Source organism: Cucurbita pepo, chromosome LG14 (assembly GCF_002806865.2).
Source record: "Cucurbita pepo subsp. pepo cultivar mu-cu-16 chromosome LG14, ASM280686v2, whole genome shotgun sequence".
NCBI classification, from domain to species: Eukaryota; Viridiplantae; Streptophyta; class Magnoliopsida; order Cucurbitales; family Cucurbitaceae; genus Cucurbita; species Cucurbita pepo.
This window is the reverse complement of record NC_036651.1, coordinates 6,077,429-6,098,120: the sequence shown is the minus strand read 5'-3', so window position 1 is coordinate 6,098,120 and position 20,692 is coordinate 6,077,429. Positions and strand designations below refer to the sequence as shown.

The window sequence follows — 20,692 nt, the reverse complement described above, 5'->3', positions numbered from 1 at the left end:
GGGGGGTGGCGAAGTTATGAGTGTACCTAGTAAATTTAGCACAACATGAAACAAGTAAAATACTTCTTTTTTGTTCCAAAAACTAACCTGCCAAATGTGTGCTTAACATCAAATTTTATTTTTGTCTTGGAAAAAGGTTTCTAAACATGAATTCAAGACAACAAAAAAAAATATACTATCAAGAACTGGTCTCTACTTGCTAGGAAGAAAAAAAGATGATGGAGTTAGTTGATCACTAACGTGTGACGGCCTAAGACATATTGATTGACAAGTTAGAATACAAGGGCATAAAAAATAATAAATAAATAAATAAACTGAATAGTAGAGTAGAGAACATTCAACATAGGTTGGAATGAGTTCCTTGTTAGAGGATGCTACCCCTTAATATAGGGCTTTTAGTTGAAAGTCTTGTCACACATGTTGTATGTCTACCCCAAGTTCAAGAATACTGCTAGTGATGCAAGGTACCAAACCGTACTCCACATTAGTGGATGGGGAAAACAAGATCAACATCGAGTCATAATCCCTACAATGATGAGCCATACTCTCTAATGAGGGTGTATTCAATATATGGTTAAGGTGGAAGCTTGTCCGGGAGTTGGCTAAGTAAATTCTACGCTAAGCTGATAAATACAACTTTCCCTCCAAAAATTGAGAATTTAAGACCGAATTAGGCGAATTTCCTTTATTGAGCATTGCAGGTTAGATTGGCCATGCATACCCCATACTAGTAAATTCAGCCCGTCCATATACAATTAAGCGAGTTTTAACGGAGGTTTGGGGAATACGGTGTGGATTGGCTAAATTCATGAGGCGTCATTGAGTTTTTTACCTTCAAATTGAGAAAACGTATGGAACCTAAAGCAAGATAGCAATACATGCTATCTTAGTCCTTCGACCATTGTGGAGAAATGGAAGAAGATACTTCAGATTCAGCATATAAGAATTGAAGTATGCCTAAAAATGTGAAAAAGGGCACCCACAAACACCGTAGAAAACCCTAGCTCGATAAACTCGATTGGAACCGAATTTCAATGAAGAAACAGAGAAGCTTGATGTGCTTGAATGCAGAAAATGGAAGAAGGAATAGTAAGAGATTTACCTCAGAAGTCCCGGTTCTAATTGATTGACGATCTGCCTGCGAAATTGGGAGTCAGAAGGAAGGAAAAAACGTCGTGGGTGAGATTGTTTGTTCTTAGACTATCTTACGAATCGGGTCCCACACTCTAAATCCAAATGCCCGATGTCGGCTCGGTCGGTGAACCGGCGGTCAATATTACGACAACTTTCAATATTAATTTTTTTTTTCTTTTTTTTTTTTCAAGTGAAAATTAAAAAAGGGTTATAGTTTCATGCCTCGTCTTTACCCTATATATAAAAGTAACACACGGCTTGAGTATTTTAAGAAATATTGTTGGGGTTCGAGAGATGCAAACATATGCAACATAGTGAGAAATATCATTTACAAACAACACGGCATTCTCTTAGGCAAGGTTGGATGTGTAGTACTTCTCTACATACACCCCACTCGTGCAAGCATTGGGCTCACACACCCCCTGGGCCTAGCTTATCGGGCTAGCACTCGCTACACCATGGAGAGATAGGGCCCACATAACGTCATGGCAAACATGAATGTCATAAGTCGTAAGGTACGCATTCGTACTCATCATAATAGGGAAATATCTCGATGCATATGACACACAAAAATGCATGAGGTCCACGTCGCTTAAAATCATGACATAAACTAATTATGCAAGTCAAATCTTCATTCATCTATAACATAGTATAATGAGTGTGAATTATACATACATTTTTTCGTACATCGCATATCTTATGTGGCATGGTCCGTAAAGGTTTATGCGGCATAGATATCTTCATCATAACATATTGCAACAGCATGACATGTCACAACATGACATAGGTTTATAATCATAGATTATCATCATCATGGCATATTGCAACAACATAGCTTAACACAACATAACATGACGTGACGTGACATGACATAACATAGTACAACATAGCATGGCATGACATAACATAGTACAATTTAATCAAACAAGGCATAATAGTATGACATAACAATCATAGTTATGACACATACAAGGGTTACCAGACACGCGTCATCATACATAATATAATTCATCCAACCAAGCCAACAGTAGAGTCACTTACACACATTTATGGATCAATGCACAACACCAAATGATTCTTCAAAATGCAGTATTGCTCGATCAAATTCTTGCATATTAAGCCATCTCTACCTTGATGTCGTCTATCATTGGCCTGAAATCTTCAGTCAACTCATTAAAAAGTTTCAACATGGTCTTATGTGACATGTCTAGCTCTTCGACACGCTCTTCTATGTGCGCGACAAAACTTTCAGAGCTACCTTCACGTTCTAAGCTACTCAGTTGTGTAGCTCTCTTTTTTAGAGAGTCAACCTTATATCAAGCTTTTAATTGGCAACCCATCCCGTGGGACACTCATGGCGTTAGTTCCACCGATTTTCCCATCCAATTTAACTAGTTAGTTTTCTAAGGAACAAGTAATATCGAGAATTTCCTTCAAGAACATCATATCTTCTTCCATCTCAGTTAGTTGGTCGACTTGTGACTTGACCATCTATTTATTGTTGACATTGTTTCAGTCTCAACGAGGAAGAAGTTAACTTAGCTCTGATACCACTTGTCACAATTGTACTCTTTTGGTAGCGGGTGAACTAGTCACTCATGTAAAAATCGAACTTAGCGGACAATTTTGACATATGGTCGAGTTTCGTTACATGTTTCGAGATAAAATGTTGTTACAAGCAAGGAAATGAATTGAAAAATAGTTTGAAAGAAATCATTGTAGATGTCAATTGCAACGAAAACATGTGAGCAAGAGAGATATAACACTTTTTCGGTGGGAGGTTTAATGACTACCTGGTCCTCACTATAGTATATTTTGAGGCATTTCATGTCAAACAGGAGTAAACACGATTTTGCCGAAATGTCATATACAAAAAAAAAAAACAATAGAACAGGAAAACAAGATAAAAGAGGTCTGACAAGGCATGGACATGCAACCACGGGCAGCACGTCCTGAACAAACATGATCGTGGTGCAACATTCCCCAAATAGACATACTAAACAGGTACTCATAGAACAAGCGATCATGGGACTCATCCATGACGTTACAAAGACCTACTAAAGGGTAATCATAGGAGACAGAGGTTCATGTGTCACCATTCACTCAGCTACTAAGCTTGTTAAGCTTTCTTAGTCATCCTTGTCGTGGAGGTTTACTAGGGAGAGATTGCATCGGTTTAGCTCTCCATACACACTGATTTTCACAGAGAAATCAACATCTTAGTCATACAAAATCAATAGAATAAGAAAAGAGAGTAAGGGACTAGAGTTATCAAGTTTTCTGCTCTCCTTCAATGGAAGTTTCTCTTCCTTGAGCTCTCTCGTCCAAACCACTAATGGTCATTGAGGAGTGATTGTTAAAAATGGTTTTTATGGGTAGATTACATGCTGTTTTTGGGTAATCAACCACTAGGATCCCTCGATTTTGATCGATGAACTATATGATGGTTTGCATATATGATCCCAATAGGGGAGTGCTTTATTGAGTTTTATTAATACTCACCCTATTTACATGAGTGTCAGAATTCATGATGGGATTGTGCCTAGAAAAGCCACCGAGGACCATGACTACTTTAAGTGGGGGAGAATGTGACAACCATACTATGAAGAGAGTAGATTGTGACCCTCACGTGCAAACAAGACAAGGTGGTGACATGGTAGTGGCATCCAATCAGCCACACGAGGGTTGAGACAAAGTGAGTGTCATGATGCGACCGAGGAGGATGGTGCATCATCTAACACTCTATAGAGATGTGCATGAAAGTTAAGCCGAGACATAGGCAAGATAGAGGCAACATGTCGACATGAGTGTTAGAGATAGACTTGTTGAAGAGTCTGGTAGGACCTCGAGCCTTAACCTCGAAAGTCAAGGTTCTAAAGAGAATTTGGGCATGCGATTATAGAGTCAAGTCCATCCATATGAAATATAAAGCCCTCAAATTTGGTGTCGATCGGACACCAGATGAACGTTTTACAACATTGTATGCCTGTTAGCTAAAATTATGTCTATACCTGTCTAATTAGAAATGCCTCAAAATGTATATTGGAAGAGACATGATGTCAACTCTCTACCACCCCTAGACCCTATGGCCTAAGCGAGCTACCCAGTGGTAGTGAGCGCGAGCACTACGAGACGAGTGTCTCAAACAACTTTCTTTGAAAATGGTATTTCAATGACAGTGTTGGTGGCACGAGTGTGCCGATATTGCGCCCCCGCCCATGTGTTAAAGGTTTGATTATACACTTGTAAATGAACTAGCATGGACACGAGAGGGTTCAATGTCTTGATATAACCTGAATGGATGGATGTTCGGGATATCTCAATGTTATTAACGACTCATGGACCCATTTTTGTAATAGCCCAAGCTCACCCTTAACAAATATTGTCCGCTCTGGCCCGTTACGTATCTCCATGAGTCTCACAATTTTAAAACACGTCTACTAGGTCGACACCCTTACAAAGAATCTTTCATTCCACTCTCCAACCAACGTGGGATCTAACGGTTTGAGTCTTGTGATTAAAATATTACATTCATACGTTAAAATATGTACCATTTGGGAACACATTAGTTCACGAAACGTGCACTATATAAAACATAAAATTGCCCCAAGAAAAACACATCGACTTTTGGGTAAACAAATCACGTAATCATATCGTGAGTTCAAGAACGAAAACGAGAAGTAATTGTGAAAAAGAACCATTGGAATAACAATAATACACAACAACTCACAAAACCCATGTCCCTAACCCCATTAGAAATGCAAAGTTTGGTATACAAACCACAATAATCCATGAAGAACAAGAATATGACTAGAAGAACTTAGGATCATAGCCATTGCTAGAGGTAGCCAAGATATAATAAGCAACAATATGGCCAATAGAGCCCCAAGCAAGAACATCAACAATATTAAACCCAACAGGGTCATTAGATTTCAAGAGGCTAACATATTCCTTAGCCCTCACATCGCCTGCCTCAAAATGGGTCACTCCATTCTGCTCCGGCACTTGCTTGCTCACATTCTCCCTCTGAAATTTGAAGAACACGAACCTCCCCAAGAACAGGGACAGCCCTGTGCTTAGGCTTATCACAACAGATGGCTCCAGCGCTGCCTTCACCACCGTGGATCTCCGCGTGGCAGAGCTGGTGAGCTTGCGGCTAGATTTGATGGTTGGGAGTAGGCGGAGGCCTTGGAATGATAGGGCGGAGGGGCTTGGCTGCTGCCTCCTGGCAGCAGCGGAGAAGGTTGGGGCGGTGATGACGGCAGAGGAGGAGGAGGCGGCGGCGGCGGCGGCGGCGGCCATGGGTGACGGTGGTTGAGAGAATTGGAGTGGATACTTGAAAGAGGATGAGGTTGAGGATCATATAATATAGATTGTGAGGATGAGATGGAGGGAAGGGTGGATTTTGGGAGGTGACGTGGAGGAGTTTGATTGGCTAGTTCTAGATTAGAGATTCTTGGATCCAAATTCTTTTTACCATTTTTTTTAATTAATAATAATTTGACTATGGAATTGGAATATATATAATATCTATTTAATCGAAATCCAATCTAATTTAAAAAAAAAAAAATTTAAAATGAAAAACGTCATCTGTAGGAGAAAAGAACGAAACATTGCTTATTAATGTGTGAAATTCTCTCCCTAACAGACGCGTTTTAAAACTGTGACAACGACCGTATAACCGTCTAAAATTAACAATATTTACCGATAGTGGGCTTGAGTTTAATATTTTTGCTTTTAAGGTAACAAAAGAACGAACTTGTATGACTGTAAAACGAACTTGTATGACTGTAATAGTTTTTTAAAGATCTAAAAATGATTCAGATGTGATTTAATTTGTTTATTAAGGAAATTAAAAAACACTAATGTATAGCAAATCATATCAAAAGATAAAAGCGTCGGGTAGTGATCAATGCGAAAATATTCTTAGGCTAAAGTATTTGAAGGTCGCCCAAAATATCTAGGAATACGAGACGTGTCTCATCTTCTCTAAGACAAGTGAGAGAATACGTGTCACATCCATTAGTATAGGTGGAAAAATGTTGGAATTTATATGTTAAAGTCTCGTGATTAATAATTAATAATAAATTTAATTATTTTATTTATAACATAATATATTTCTAATATGGGAGGTGATTATTGATAATTATTTTTGTGTTAAGGGTAACACGGTGTGTATTAGGTAACCAACCATTAATGATCATTGAGAACTGACGGCTGAAGATGATTTGTAGGGAGTAGATTTCATACCGTGCATTTCGTGTAATCAAAGTTAATTAAGTTAATAACTTATTTTATTAAGAAAATGAAAAATTAATAAGCAATACAAAATTAAAAATTTAAATATATAAAAAAATTTATGGATTGAATTGGTTTGTGTGTTCTCTTAAATCTGGATTAGGTTGAATCCATAACTATTTTGACAGGTAAATTTTAATTAAATATTTAGAAATAAATAAACAATATTTTAATAACAATCATTGAGTTGTGTAGTTATAGCAATTACCGGTGTACATAGGTTGGGTTGAATGATTTTTTTTACCAAACTTGGATTGGTCCAATCCAACCTAAACTTTTCCCAACCCGACCCAACGGTCTATTTTCGCCCAAAGGTCTATTTTCGGGTTGAATTGTCAATTTTTTTTAAATATATTAATCCACGCTTTATCATTATTCGGATAAGATAAAATATATTAAGAGTTCTCAAACAAACACAAATCAATTTATAATTATTCAAAAAATCAAATTCAGTAAAAAATAAGGAGTGAAAATTCAAATTTATTAACATAATTCAAATTGTCATCAAACTAAATACTCATAGAATTAGTTGGAGTAACAAAAATGGAAGGATAGATCGTGAAATTAAATAAACAATAATTTTTTTTTAGTTTAAAGATACTGTATATAATAAAAATAAAAAATATATAAAAATATTTTAATTGAAATATGGGCTTATATGAACTTATATATAAATTGAGATATAATAATGTTGCAATAAATAGATAATAAATACATTAAAACTCAGGCGTGGGTTTCACTACACCCGTCAAAGTACCAACATTATAGTTTATATATTTTTATTTAGATCGTGTCGCTCGGGTCAACCCGAGAATTTTGTTCCATGAACCTGAAATCGAACAGATCCAATTCGGTTTCAGAAAAATGAACCCAACCCTACCCTTATCCAAAATGCTAATTCGAGTTAGGTTGGTCCGGGTTGTAGGTTGAATGTACACCCTAATAGCAATAAAATCATTTCTTTATCTGAAATATTTTATAAGGTTACTCTAATTTGGTGGATTCATTGGTTTACACGTGTCAGCTGACTCATCCGTCCACGTCAGTCATCCACACCTCGACTCTCCACAAGTCGTCTATGGCCAAATTCAGTATCCAATCCCTCCTCCAGATACCCCAAATCCCCCTTTTCACTTTTCTCTGTTTTCGTTGGGTGATTTCTTTGGAATTCAAAGTTATGGTTTCGTTTCACTAATTTGCCTCTACCATACAATACTCTGAACTTGTTCTTCCTTCTTCTCAATTTCCCAATGGCTACGCTGCTGAGAAAAGTTTGGGGATCCGTGTCGACTCGCTCGGGATTGCACTCGGAAACGTCGTCTACCGATCGCCGTGGGTTTGAAGAGCCGCCGTCGTTGGGTGAATTCGATCGGATTCCGATGGATATACTGATGCAAATACTCAAATTAGCTGGCCCTAAGACCTCAGCTAAAATGGGTATGCTCTGTAAGTCTTGGAGATCTCTTGTTTCTGACAATACTCTTTGGATTTTCTTCCTTCATAACCAATTGGAGCCTTGGGATTCTGTTTTATTTGGAGAAACTAAGTTGGCTTCCGGATACCCTCTTGAGTAAGTTTGGGAATTGTTTATTTCGTCATGAAATTGGGAAATGAATATAATGTTGCGTTGTTGTGAAGTTATTTGAAGGTGTCACTATGAATTTGTGGTTACAGAACATTTTCCAGTCAGATGATGCCATTGTCGTTCATGAAAGTGTATTGCAAACGGGCAGAAGTGCCGGGCTCTGTTATCATTGATGGTGAGTTTGTGTAACCTATTTTAAATTTATCATTATATGATGTTATTCACTGAACATATGGCCATTTATTTACATTTTTGTTTCATCATTGAAATCCGTTCATTTTCTTGGTAGAGTTATATCCAATGAGTTGAATGCATCTATGATTCCCACGATATCATGTTTGGACAAATTTGATAACTAAAGCCCTCATCATTCTCAAACTCAAAGCATTTGGAAAGTTTTCCATTCTTTAGTTTTTTTTCTCAAAAGTTACTTCGAATGGTTCATGGGTTTTTGAAGATATTAGGTACTCATTCGAATGATGCATGTCTAGTATGATTATCAACAAAAGATAACTATGAAGCTCCAGTAATATTCTGAACTCTGACCCAGATGTTGCTATGAGTAGAGTACTTGTTTGATAAGCTTTACCTTTGTGAGATCCCTCATCGGTTGGGAGGAGAACGAAACACCCTTTATGAGGGTGTGGAAGACTCTTCTTAATAGACGTGTTTTAAAAATCTTGAGGGAAAGTCCGAAAGGGAAAGCCCAAAGAGGACAATATCTGCTAGCGATGGGCTTGGGCCCTTACAACCTTTATCAATTGGCCTTGATTAATTAGCCCTCATTTTGGTTTCTGATTATGAGGCTTTCCAGCTTGTGGCCTTAATGTGACTTATCTTTCTACTGTGTTTGCACTGATTTTTGATGTTGCGGGTTCAATTGGAGTACTTTTCTTTGTATGAATTTTGGCAAACATTTCCAGAGTATTTAGAGTCGATCCTTCTAGTTCAATAGAAGTTCTTAACTCAAGTATCAGCCTCTTTTGGCTTTCAAGGGAAAGAATTTGATTTCTTTGGGTTTGTTGCCTTCCACATAGCCAACATCATAGTAGGCTTGTAACGGCTCAAGCCAACGGCTAGTAGATATTGTCCTCTTTGAGTTTTTCCTTTCGGGCTTCCTCTCAAGGTTTTTAAAACGCGTATGCTAGGGAGAAGTTTTCACACCCTTATAAAGAGTGTTCCGTTCTCTTCCCCAACCGATGTGTGATCTCACATTGTTAGTGTTGGATGAGCATCCGAACATAGAATAGCACGTGCAATTACCAGTACCTATAGTTTCTGGAAATTTGTATCAGTGTGAAGGCACTCTCACTATCTCTTGTTTGTTATTGAGAAGGTGGTTCTGGTTATTGCAAATTTGGTTGGAGCAAATACACTTGTCCATCTGGGCGTTCTCCAACATTTTTGGTGAGTGCTTTCTGTCAACTTCCTGTCCCTGTTTGTCAAAATCTTTCCATTTGGAATATTGCATACAGCTGCTAGATAGCCTTGATTTCGGGCCTCTTATTAAGTCCAGTAATTGAATTTTTTCGTTTTGTCTACAGGAATTTGGGAACATCGAATCTCCTATGTATTCTAGACTACGCCATTTTTTTGCTACTATTTATAGCAGGCCTGTTCTTTTCTTTTTCTTTTTTATATCTGATATTTGAACTCCCCTCTCTATAACGACGAATCACTAGTCTTCTCATCAGTTGCAGTTTGTATTGACAAGTCCACTGCACCTAATTTCAGGATGCGGGTTAAACCATCGTTCCATCCAGTGGTAGTGTCATTACCAATCTGCCATTATGATGGTCAGTTTCTTATTCTAACTTTGTTAGTGTTGTGATGCTTTTTAACATATTATCCATGTTTTTCCTTTTTGACATGATAATGCCTCCATACTTTTTTTTTTCCGTAACCGGGAGTCGGAGCTTTGCTCTCCTACAACCAGGGGCACCCACACCCGCCCAAGGGGCGGGCTTGGGAGATATCAAAGGCTTTTAGTATTAAGTTCACTCGAAGGTTCGAACATGGGACTTCCAAGCCAATATGACTAAGAGACCCCAAGCCCTTGCCAATGAGGTTGCCCCCTTAGGGGCAATTTTAGATAATACTTTTCAGAATAGCTAATGAAATATCATCAATATTATATTATAAATGTTTTCTTACCAAACGAAAAAAATATCATAAATGTTCCTCACAATACGTTATAATTACGAATGAAATGATACAACGATAATGTAATTTATGCTACATAAAAATGAACAATAACATAGTGCTGATACTATTATTAACTTAAAGCTTTAAACTCTTTCAAAATTTTACTTATTAGAAAAATAAATAAATTGATAAATGCATCACTCATGGTTTAGGTTTAAATTTCTATATACCTGACTATATTGTCATCAATCTTTTTGAACTTCAAAATAGATTTTAATTTTTTTTATATTAATTATGAATTATTGTTAACTTTATGATAATTTTGTACCTTCAATATGTAGGTAATTATGTGTATTATGAGTAAATATGTTTGCATTACTTTTCTCCTTCAGATACTGAGTCAGCCAAAGCATCGAGACAGCAACTCAAAGAAGCCATCCATTCAGTATTATTTGACATGAATGTCCCGTCTGTTTGTGCCGTTAATCAGGTTTTATGCTTAAGACATGTCCTTTTCTTTTTTTCCCTCTCCTCCTCCTCCTCTCTTTCTCTCTTGGTGACTGATATGATTACAAGTCCATATATAAAAAAACCTCGATACCTATTTGTATGAAGTTTTATCTGTTCCCGTTCCCACAACACTCCCTAGTGGGTTGCTTAAGTTTGAAGGAAGAAAGGAAATTGGTCCGGTTGAGGGTTTGGAGCTTTTAAAGAAAAGAAGGGTTCTGTTGGTTTGATAGTGATAAGAAGAATTATATTAAGGGTTTGTTATCACGAGAGGCTGATGAAGATAGAGAATCGGAAAGAGATTTGGTGGAGAAACCACTCTTGTCAAGGTTCTATAACCAAAGTCTTCCTATCTGTGATATCAACAGAATAAAGGGCAGTGGATAAGCTATCCCATTCATCAATTTCCTTCTCTGTATAGGTTCCAAGAGGTAGAATCAATGGGATAAAAAATCAGCAATGGCAGAGTCCTTATTGAGAGATAGAGCAAATAAGTGTGAGTAAACTTTGAAGGGATTAATTCCCAGCCAAAGATCTTTCGAGAAGCCGGTTGTTTTCCATTCCCCACGTTATACATGACGTTATTGTAGAGTAACCCCTTGTTTTATCGATATTTCTCCAAGGACCCTTTGATAATGAAATCATAATATAATGGCCCAGGCCCACCGCTAGCAGATATTATCTGCTTTGGCCCGTTACGTATTGCCGTCAGTCTCACGATTTTTAAAACGCGTTTGTTAGGGAGAGGTTTCCACACCCTTATAAGGAATGCTCCGTTCCCCTCTCTAACCGATGTGGGATCTCACAATTCACCCCTCTTGGGGGCCTAGCGTCCTCGTTGGCACACATTTCGGTGTCTGGCTCTGATACCATTTATAATTAGCCAAGCCTACTGCTAGCAGATATTGTTTGCTTTGGCTCGTTACGTATCGCCGTCAGCCTCATGGTTTTAAACGCGTCTGTTGGGGAGAGGTTTTCACGTTCTTTATAAGGAATGCTTTGTTCCCCTCTCTAACCGATGTGAGATCTCACAGATAATCTGACCTGGTTTAAGATCAAAGTGTGTGGAGCCGTATTTAGATGCACTCAATCTTCTCCATAAAGCTGTCTTTTCCTCATGAAATCTCCAAATCCATTTAGCCAAGAGGGATTTATTTTTATGTTGGATGCCAATGATGCCAAGACCTCTCTCATCAATGGGGAGAATAACTCTCCCATTTTATATCGTGAGAANCATTTTTTTTTTTTTTTTTTTTTTGGCAAGTGACAATTTCATTGATGTTTGAAACTTAATAAGTAGATGTGTTATCCATAATGTTTACAAAAAAAAAAAAAAAAACTTCCCAATTTACTATGAGAGATGTACGACTATAGCACCAAGAAATGACATGGTAAACAACATTATTGAAGAGCCCAGTATAAGTACGTGTCTTCGCCATGAATACTCTTTGATTTTTTTTCTTTCCATAGATTCCAAAAGAAAGCCATAATGAGGATGGTCCATAGTAGAACTTTTTCATTTTTGAAGGGGTGGTACACTAAGACCATGTCCAGTAACTCCTTTACCTCCCTAGGAAAAGTGAACATGTCGTTTTGTGACTTGTTCTCTTGAATGAATTGGGAACTTTCAAAATTGTCATCTTAAATAATTGCATGTACCATCTGTTTTTTAATATGCAGGCAACACTGGCCTTGTATGCTGCAAGAAGAACTTCGGGAATTGTTGTCAATGTTGGTTTCCAGGTGACTTCAATCGTCCCAAGTAAGCTAACTTAACTTTATATGATCTCTATTTCAACTTTTATCTAATGTGTATAAATCAAGTGTTCTGAAGAAACGCACCTTAATGACTCATTATGTCTCTTTCTGTTGACTGGTTAATGCCCATCAAATTGTCACATTCTCTCATTATTTTTGTACCATTTTTATAGTTTTAAATGGCAAAGTAATGCGGAAAGTGGGGGTTGAAGTTGTGGGGCTGGGAGCTTTAAAGCTTACAGGGTACCTCCGAGAGCTGATGCAACAGAATAATATACATTTTGAATCGATGTACACTGTTCGAACATTGAAAGAGGTACCATTAAAGCTTTCATTGTTTAAGATTTATTTCATAAGCAAGTTTGTCTGGTGTATAATCAAGTTGTTTCCTAGGAGCTGAAATATAATAAATTATTGTTCGTTTTACTCGTTTGGGCTTCTAATTAACTCAATACTTCGTGTCCATATTGATGCAAGCAAGATGATATTTTTCCTTCTAGCTTTAGCATTTTTGTTGTTCATAGTGAGATCCCATGTCGATTGGAGAGAGGAACGAGTTCCAACAAGGATGCTGGGCCTCGAAGGGGGTGGAATGTGAGATCCCAGGGGAACGAGTGCCAGCGAGTACACTGGGCCCCGAAGGGGGTGGATTGTGAGATCCCACATCGGTTGGGGAGGAGAACGAAACATTCTTTATATGGGTGTGGAAACCTCTCCCTATCAGACGCGTTTTAAAAACCTTGAGGGGAAGCTCGAAAGGGAAAGCTCAAAGAGGACAATATCTGCTAGCGGTGGGCTTGGGTTGTTACAAATGGTATCAGAGCCAAATACTGGATGATGTGCTAGCAAGGAGGCTGAGCCTCGAAGGGGGGTGAACACGAGGTGGTGTGCCAGCAAGGACGCTGGCCTCAAAGGGGTGGATTGGGGGCTCCCACATCGATGGGAGAAGGGAACGAGTGCCAGCGACGATGCTGGACGCTGAAGGGGGGTGGATTGTGAGATCCCACATCGGTTGGGAAGGACGAAACATTCTTTATAAGGGTGTGGAAATCTCTCCCTAGCAAATGCATTTTAAAAACCTTGAGGGGAATCCCGAAAGGGAAAGTCCAAAGAAGACAATATCTGCTAGCGGTGGACTGTTACACATGTGTAGTTCATTTTAGTTCCAAACTCATGCCTATTTTAGTTCCAAACTCATGCCTATTTGTCTTGCTGTCTAAACTTTCAAGTAGTTTATGTTAGTCTCTCAAGTTTCAATTAGTTTAGTTCCTTTTAACTTGGGATATTGTCTAATATCTGTAAATTTTTAACCTCAGAATCTATGTTATGTCGCTGAAGACTACGAAGCCGAGTTGTGTAAAGATACTCAAGCATCCTATCAAGCTGCTGGGGAAGGTTGGTTTACTCTTTCGAAAGAGCGATTTCAAACCGGAGAGGTCTTATTCCAACCACGTATGGGAGGAGTGTAAGTCTGACCCAGCATAGTGTATCAGTTTCAGCTTCTCTTAGTAGCAAAAGATATAATTTGAAGCAACTGATATGATATGGTGTTCACATTTGTGGCAGACGAACAATGGGCCTGCACGAGGCTGTGGCACTTTGCATGGATCACTGCCATGCTGCGGAACTAACATGGGATGATTCTTGGTTCAAGACTGTGGTTTTGTCTGGTGGCAGTGCTTGTCTTCCAGGACTTGCAGGTTTTCTTCTTCAATTTTCCTTTTCTTTACATCTTTGAGGTTTTTCTTTTTTCTATTTTTTGCTTTCAAAGTTTTAATAATACCTTTTTAACTTTAAAAAAGGGTTAAAAAATGCTCTTGCCATTCATAATACCCTCTCCAATTGATAGCTCCCTTGATGGTTTCATTATTATTATTTTTTTTCTTGCTATAGCAGGTATACCTTGGGTAGTTGTAGTTAAAAGAGATTGAGGAAGGAACGAATGAGAGTAAGAGGAGAGGTAAAAAAGAGAAAAGAGAAGTGATAGGTGATAGAATCGAAGTAAAGGAGATAAAAGGAAAATGGAAGAGGGAGGTGATGAGGTGTAGATAAATGGTCTCCAATCATATACTAACGCTAAGGTCATAGTGCAGAAATCCTTGAAAGATTTACTAAAATGTTGCCATGGATTTAAACGTTCATAAAAATTCATTTAAACCAATAATGATGTCAACAAACAGTAGAATCGAAATACAAGAAAAGCAATGCAACGCCTTGATCTAACCTAAGGGCTACTATATCAGATGTAAATGTGACTACATTGACTTTGCTTCCATGACCTCCACAGCGACGTCGTCATCCGTATATGGGTGTCTTACCTTTACCTAAAAAAGAATAGCACATGACTTGAGTATTTAAGAATACTCAGTAAGTAGCCCTACTTTTGGGGTCGGAAAATGCAATCATGGTGGGACATCTTTTCATAAAATAACTTAGCCCTGACTACTTTCTAGTCTGATCAGGGTTGGATGTGTAGTACTTCTCTACACATAGTCCACACACGCGAACATGGAACCATCAGGTGGGCTCGTATATGTACCCCTTGGACCTGACTACGAGTTAGTGCATGCTCACGTTGCTAAAAGCTACCAAGGGAAAGGAGTGCATATAATATCATGGTGTACGCGTCTATACTAAGCATAACGGGAAAGTATCCCGATGCTCATGGTATACAAAATGCATGAGGTTCCATGGTTTCAATCGTGGTGCATACTTATGATGCAAGTCATACTTCCCTTTCTTTTCATGAGACAACTTTCCTATGAGACATGCATACATATATTGGATATACTTTCCATGGTTAACATACATGACATCAATGTCACATAGACATAGTATAAACATGCAACATAATATACGTGACATAACATATAGAAGTTCATGTATCATATAACTTTTATATCATAGCATAATATAACTTATATCATAGTAATCCGTCACATAACATATCACGCATCATAGACCATAACACCACAGAATATGACACGTACATAGGTCACAAGGTACGTGTCATTCATACAACATACTTGACTAAGCCTGTGGGCGTCCATAAGTAGAATCACTTACTTGGTTGACCTAAGCTGAAGTCACTATGCTCCCCTGATGCTAGCTTAAAACTACTTTTTGAAATCTAATTCCACTCGAGGAGTTCTATAGTCAAAATTTAGGATTCCATTATGAAAATTGGCTATCTAATTGTATAAGATAATCCAAACTTGGCTTCAAATAATTTAAATCAACTAAACAGTAGCTATACTAACCTCAAATTTCTTTGGAAGCATAAAAAAAACGGCTTTGGAAGGGTTGAAAATGGTTGAAGTGGTCCGAAAACGTTAAATCTGAGTCAAAATGAGCCAAGAAGCCAACCTATACTAACCTCAAATTTCTTTGGAAGCATAAAAAAAACGGCTTTGGAAGGGTTGAAAATGGTTGAAGTGGTCCGAAAACGTTAAACCTGAGTCAAAATGAGCCAAGAAGCCAACCTGGAGACGCTAGAGCATGGATTTTCCAACTAGTTCTGGATCCCAAAGTAGGATAAAAATAGAGTAGCTATTGTGACTCAGTAAACTGAAGAACCACTCTTTTATATTAGCATCCTAGCTCCTACTTTCTCAATCTAATCGATGTGGGACAATTTATTTATTTTAATTTTTGGTTACGTCATGCACATCTAAAAGAATTTTTCATCCCGAAAGTACCTTAAGCTTGGAACAATTCAGGGTACTTCTACTTCATCTCATCCTCCCATTCCCACGTGGCTTTTTCCGCTTGGTAGTTTTGTCACAGTTCCTTGACAAAGATTATTTTGACCCTTCCATAGGCATGTTTGACCCTTTCAATGATGTTAGGATGGCTACTGTTTAACTACTTTAAATTATTTGGAGACAAGTTTGGATTATTTTATGAAATAGAATTCTAAATTTTGATGGTGGAACTTCTTAGGTGGAATTAGATTTTAGGGATCGGTTTAAGCTAGCATCAAAGGAGTATAATGACTTTAGCTTAGGCGAACCAAGTAAGTGGTTCTACTGTTAGACGCCTATGACTTGGTTAGATGACTTGTATGTTGTATGAATGACATGTACCACGTGACCCCTGTTCATGTAATATTTTGTGATGCTATGGTGTATGATGTGTTATGTGATGATCTAAGCTAGGATAGGAATTATAATATGATATGAACTATGTTATGCATGATACAAGAACCTCCATGTGTTATACCGCATATATTATGTTGCATGTTCACACTATGAAATATTGATATGCCATGTATCTTAACAATGGAAGATATGTCAAGTATATTTATGCCTGTCTCATTGGAACATTATGTCATGAAAAGAAATGGAGGTATGACTTGCATCATAAGTATGTACCATGATTTGATACTATAAGACTTCATACATTTTGTATGTCACGTGCATCGAGATACTTCTCCATTATAACTAGTATGGACGCATATACTATGATAGTATATGCATTTCTTCTCTTCCGTGGCTTCTGGTAGCGTGAGTGTGCGCTAGCTCGTAGTCAGGCCCAGGGGTACTATACGAGCCCGCCTGCTGGATCCATGTGCGCTTGTGTGGGCTTTGTGTAGAGAATACTACACATCCAACACTATTCGGATTGAAAAGTGGAGACCAAGACCAAGTTATTTATGAAAAGATAAGTCTCATCATGATTGCATTTTTCAACCCCAACAGTAGGGCTACTTACTGAGTATCTTTAGATACTCAAGCGATAAGCTATTTTTTTTTAGGTAAAAATAAGCCACCAATGTATGAATAACGACGTTGTTGTGGAGGTCATGAAAGCAAAGCTAGGGTAGTTACATTTGCATTTGATATACTAGTCCTTAGATTAGATCATTGCATTATTTTAAATTTTTGTTATTTTCAATTTCGTAGTTTGTTGACATCATTGTTGGTTTAAATGATTTTTTATTAATCTTTAAGTCAATGACAACATTTTAGTAAACTGTTTTAAAGGGTTTCTGTGGTTAGTAACCATGACGTACAACTTAATCGTCTAATTTGAAAATGATAGGATGTTATTGATAACGAAATTATGTGTGAACTAACTCTGGTACATGAACTTTATGGACGTTATTGATAACGAAATTATGTGTGAACTAACTCTGGTACATGTGCTACAAATGTTGTGGTTCAGTAAGGTTGCAGAAGGAACTTTATGGACTTCTTCCTTCACCAATGTCCGATGGAATCAGAGTCATTCCTCCACCATATGGTACAGACACAGCTTGGTTTGGGGCAAGGCTTATTAGCAATGTAAGTTCCCTGCTAATCATTTCATTTCTTTCATTTCCAACCAACCTTTTGGGCTGTTTCTTAGGTTAGGTTAATTGTGTTAGATGAACACGACTCTCCACAAAGATATGATATTGTCCATTTTGAGCATAAGCTCTCATGGCGTTGCTTTGGGCTTTCCCAAAAGGTCTCGTACCAATGGAGATATTATTCCTTGATTATAAACCCATGATCATTCTCTAAATTAGCTGATGTGGGACTTTCATCCAACACCTCTTCCGAACAAAGTATGCCTCCCCTTAATCGAGGGTCGACTCCTTCTTTTGAAGTCTTCGAACAAAGTACACCTTTGTTCGATACTTTAGTCACTTTTTGACTATGCCTTCGAGGCTCACAATACTTTGTTCGACATTTGAGGATTCTATTGACATGACTAAGTTTAGGGCATGACTCTTCACAATAGTATGATATTGTCTACTTTGAGCATAAGCTCTTATGGTTTTGCTTTGGGCTTTTCAAAAGGCCTCATACCAATGGAGATAATATTCCTTATTTATAAACCCATGATTATTCCTTAAATTAGCCGAGGTGGGACGTTCATCCAATAAACTGGAGAAAATATCCTCTAAAACAAGACCTTCCTCTCTAACTTTAACCCACACCCACAGCTAACGTTTTAGGGAGGAAAAATCAATTCATACCTCTAAACTTTAGGTAAGGCTAAATTAATAAAAATACTCCTAAAGTTTGTGCGGTGTCTCAAAAATACTTTTAGACTTTCAGAAGTTTTAGTATTTACCCTTAAAATTAAAAAAAAAAAAAAAAATCTAAAAAATACATTTACCCTTAGTTTTGGTTGGAGACTCTTAGTAAAATACCCCGTTAGTTTTGGTGGGAGACTCTTAGTATTTTGTTTCAAAAATATCTTTAAACTTTTAACACGGTTCAAAAATACCGTAGAACTTTAAAAAGTTTTTTTAATACCCTTCAACTTTTTTAAAAAGTTCAAAATACCCTTACGGTTTTAAAAGTAGTATCAGCACATTTTACCTGTATAAAAAAAAGTTCTAAAAAGTTCTTACCTTCGATATATACAAAAATGTCTATCGATACCTTATAGATTATCTCCAAACTTTTAAATGTTACCTTTGAAAGTTAAGTATTTTTGAAACGTGGTACTACTGGTAAATGTATTTTTGAATTTTTTTTAAAAATGTTTTAAAGGTGTTTTTGAAGTTTTTAAAAATGTTTTAAGGTATTAGTGAAACTTTTGAAAACTCAAGGGTATTTTTGAAACACTCTTGAAAGTTCAAGGGTATTTTTGAAACAAAGTATTAACGCAATTTCCATAAACTAATAGTAATGATATTTTTGAACTCTTTTGAAAGTTCAAAGGGTATTTTTGAGATTTTTTGAAAGTAACTAAATAATAATATTAGTCGTAATCCAAAACTTTTATTTATTTATTTTTTATTTTTTATGATTTTAGGAGAACAATAAATTTATATTAATGATTTAAAGTTGATATGAAGTATTCTCGAAAATCTAAATTGTTGATGATTTGTATAATTTGACTATGTCAAGATTTTTATATGTTACAAATACATAGGACTAAATTTTTTCATATGGTTTTGAATGATTTATGTCGGTACACAGCTAAGTACCTTCCCTAGTCATTGGTGTGTTACGAAGAAGCAATTCCGACGAAAGTCCAAACTCAACCTTCTTTGGTGAGCACTGTTCGTGTCGGGTTATTTATTCGATACTGAAAGTTCATTGATAGAGTTCAAGGTATCGATAAAGTAAAAATGTAGAGTGTATATATTTCTCCTTTACACAAGTGACTTTGGTCGATAATAAATGAAATATGTAGAGAGTGTAATAAGATATCTGTGTTAGGTTACTTTATTATCAAATGATATAGCATTCTTTGTCAATTGTCTTGTAATTCATATCCTTTCTCATGTATTGTATACAACCTTTAGTGGGTTTGATGTTTATGCTGATGTATAAGAATCTCCCGTAAATGCAATCTTTTGCAGGCATCCTTGAATTTGCATCTAGTACTAGTTATATCGATTTTTTCGACATGTTTTTTCCGATTATATTTAGTTGATTGGAGATGTCTACAGGGTTGAGCGGGGACAAAGTTTAACAATAAGTACTTGTTTTGTTATGTGGATTAAACGTTCCCACACTGTGTGTTGCAGCTGACGACTAGTCCATATGCTTATGGGACTAAGTTGAGATGGATACTTGCACTAGCGTGACGCTCTATTAATCACATTGGAATGAGCTATAATAAGTGTCATGTTCATTTTTGTCATAATCTATGATGCTTAAAGTATTCGACTTTATTGAATTCGGAATTTTTAAATTTTTTTAAAATCTTCGACTTTAGCTAGAGAGTAGTTGTATTAGTAGTTGAAAATTTACATTCGAAAGTCTATACAATCAAAAGGATTCTAGTTGGGTTTAAAGGATTTCGAGTCAAATATCCTCTTATAATAGGATGATGGTATGGATACTTTTTTGTAATAGTCGGTGGGCAATGTGATGATTTAAGTGAGTCGTTGAAATTTTCGCAATTTCTAACAATTTATGCATGAATTGAATCGGGTCGTTCACCATTCAGATCAATGCTTTGAATGCTCTAAACAACTTGAATCTGGCCGTTCACCAAATTGGAACGATACGGAGAAGATTAACATGATTTAACATGATTCCTGTGCATGGATGACTTGATTGTTGTATGAACAACACGTGCCTTGTGACCCTACACGTGTCGTATTTTATGATTGGATGACGTGTACTATCTTACATTTATGTTATATTTATGCTATGTTATTTTATACTAAGTCACGCTATGCTATGATATTTTATAAAAGAGGATGTAGCTAAAATGATATAGAGAGTGGTACCTCTCCTAGTAAGATGTGGTTCGAGAACAACCTAAGGTAGAAGCTAGTAGACATGTGACACCCAAGTAGACGAGGGATAC

At 37.0% G+C, this 20,692-nt stretch overlaps 2 protein-coding genes across 2 annotated transcripts; one reads left to right on the top strand and one right to left on the bottom strand.

The window, feature by feature from the left end:
* Window positions 1–4,759: 4,759 nt before the first annotated feature.
* Window positions 4,760–5,480, bottom strand: LOC111810821 (photosystem I reaction center subunit V, chloroplastic-like). Its single transcript, XM_023697627.1, has one exon. The coding sequence runs from the start codon at window positions 5,434–5,436 to the stop codon at window positions 4,945–4,947; it is 492 nt and encodes a 163-aa protein (XP_023553395.1). The 5' UTR covers window positions 5,437–5,480; the 3' UTR covers window positions 4,760–4,944.
* A 2,055-nt stretch (window positions 5,481–7,535) lies between these two features.
* Window positions 7,536–19,737, top strand: LOC111810794 (actin-related protein 8-like). The gene is made up of 12 exons (XM_023697585.1): window positions 7,536–8,002; window positions 8,107–8,192; window positions 9,354–9,424; window positions 9,562–9,629; window positions 9,752–9,813; window positions 10,555–10,652; window positions 12,350–12,431; window positions 12,601–12,743; window positions 13,744–13,892; window positions 13,994–14,127; window positions 17,594–17,712; window positions 19,348–19,737. The coding sequence occupies exons 1-12, from the start codon at window positions 7,683–7,685 to the stop codon at window positions 19,423–19,425; spliced, it is 1,410 nt and encodes a 469-aa protein (XP_023553353.1). The 5' UTR covers window positions 7,536–7,682; the 3' UTR covers window positions 19,426–19,737.
* The last annotated feature ends 955 nt before the right edge of the window (window positions 19,738–20,692 follow it).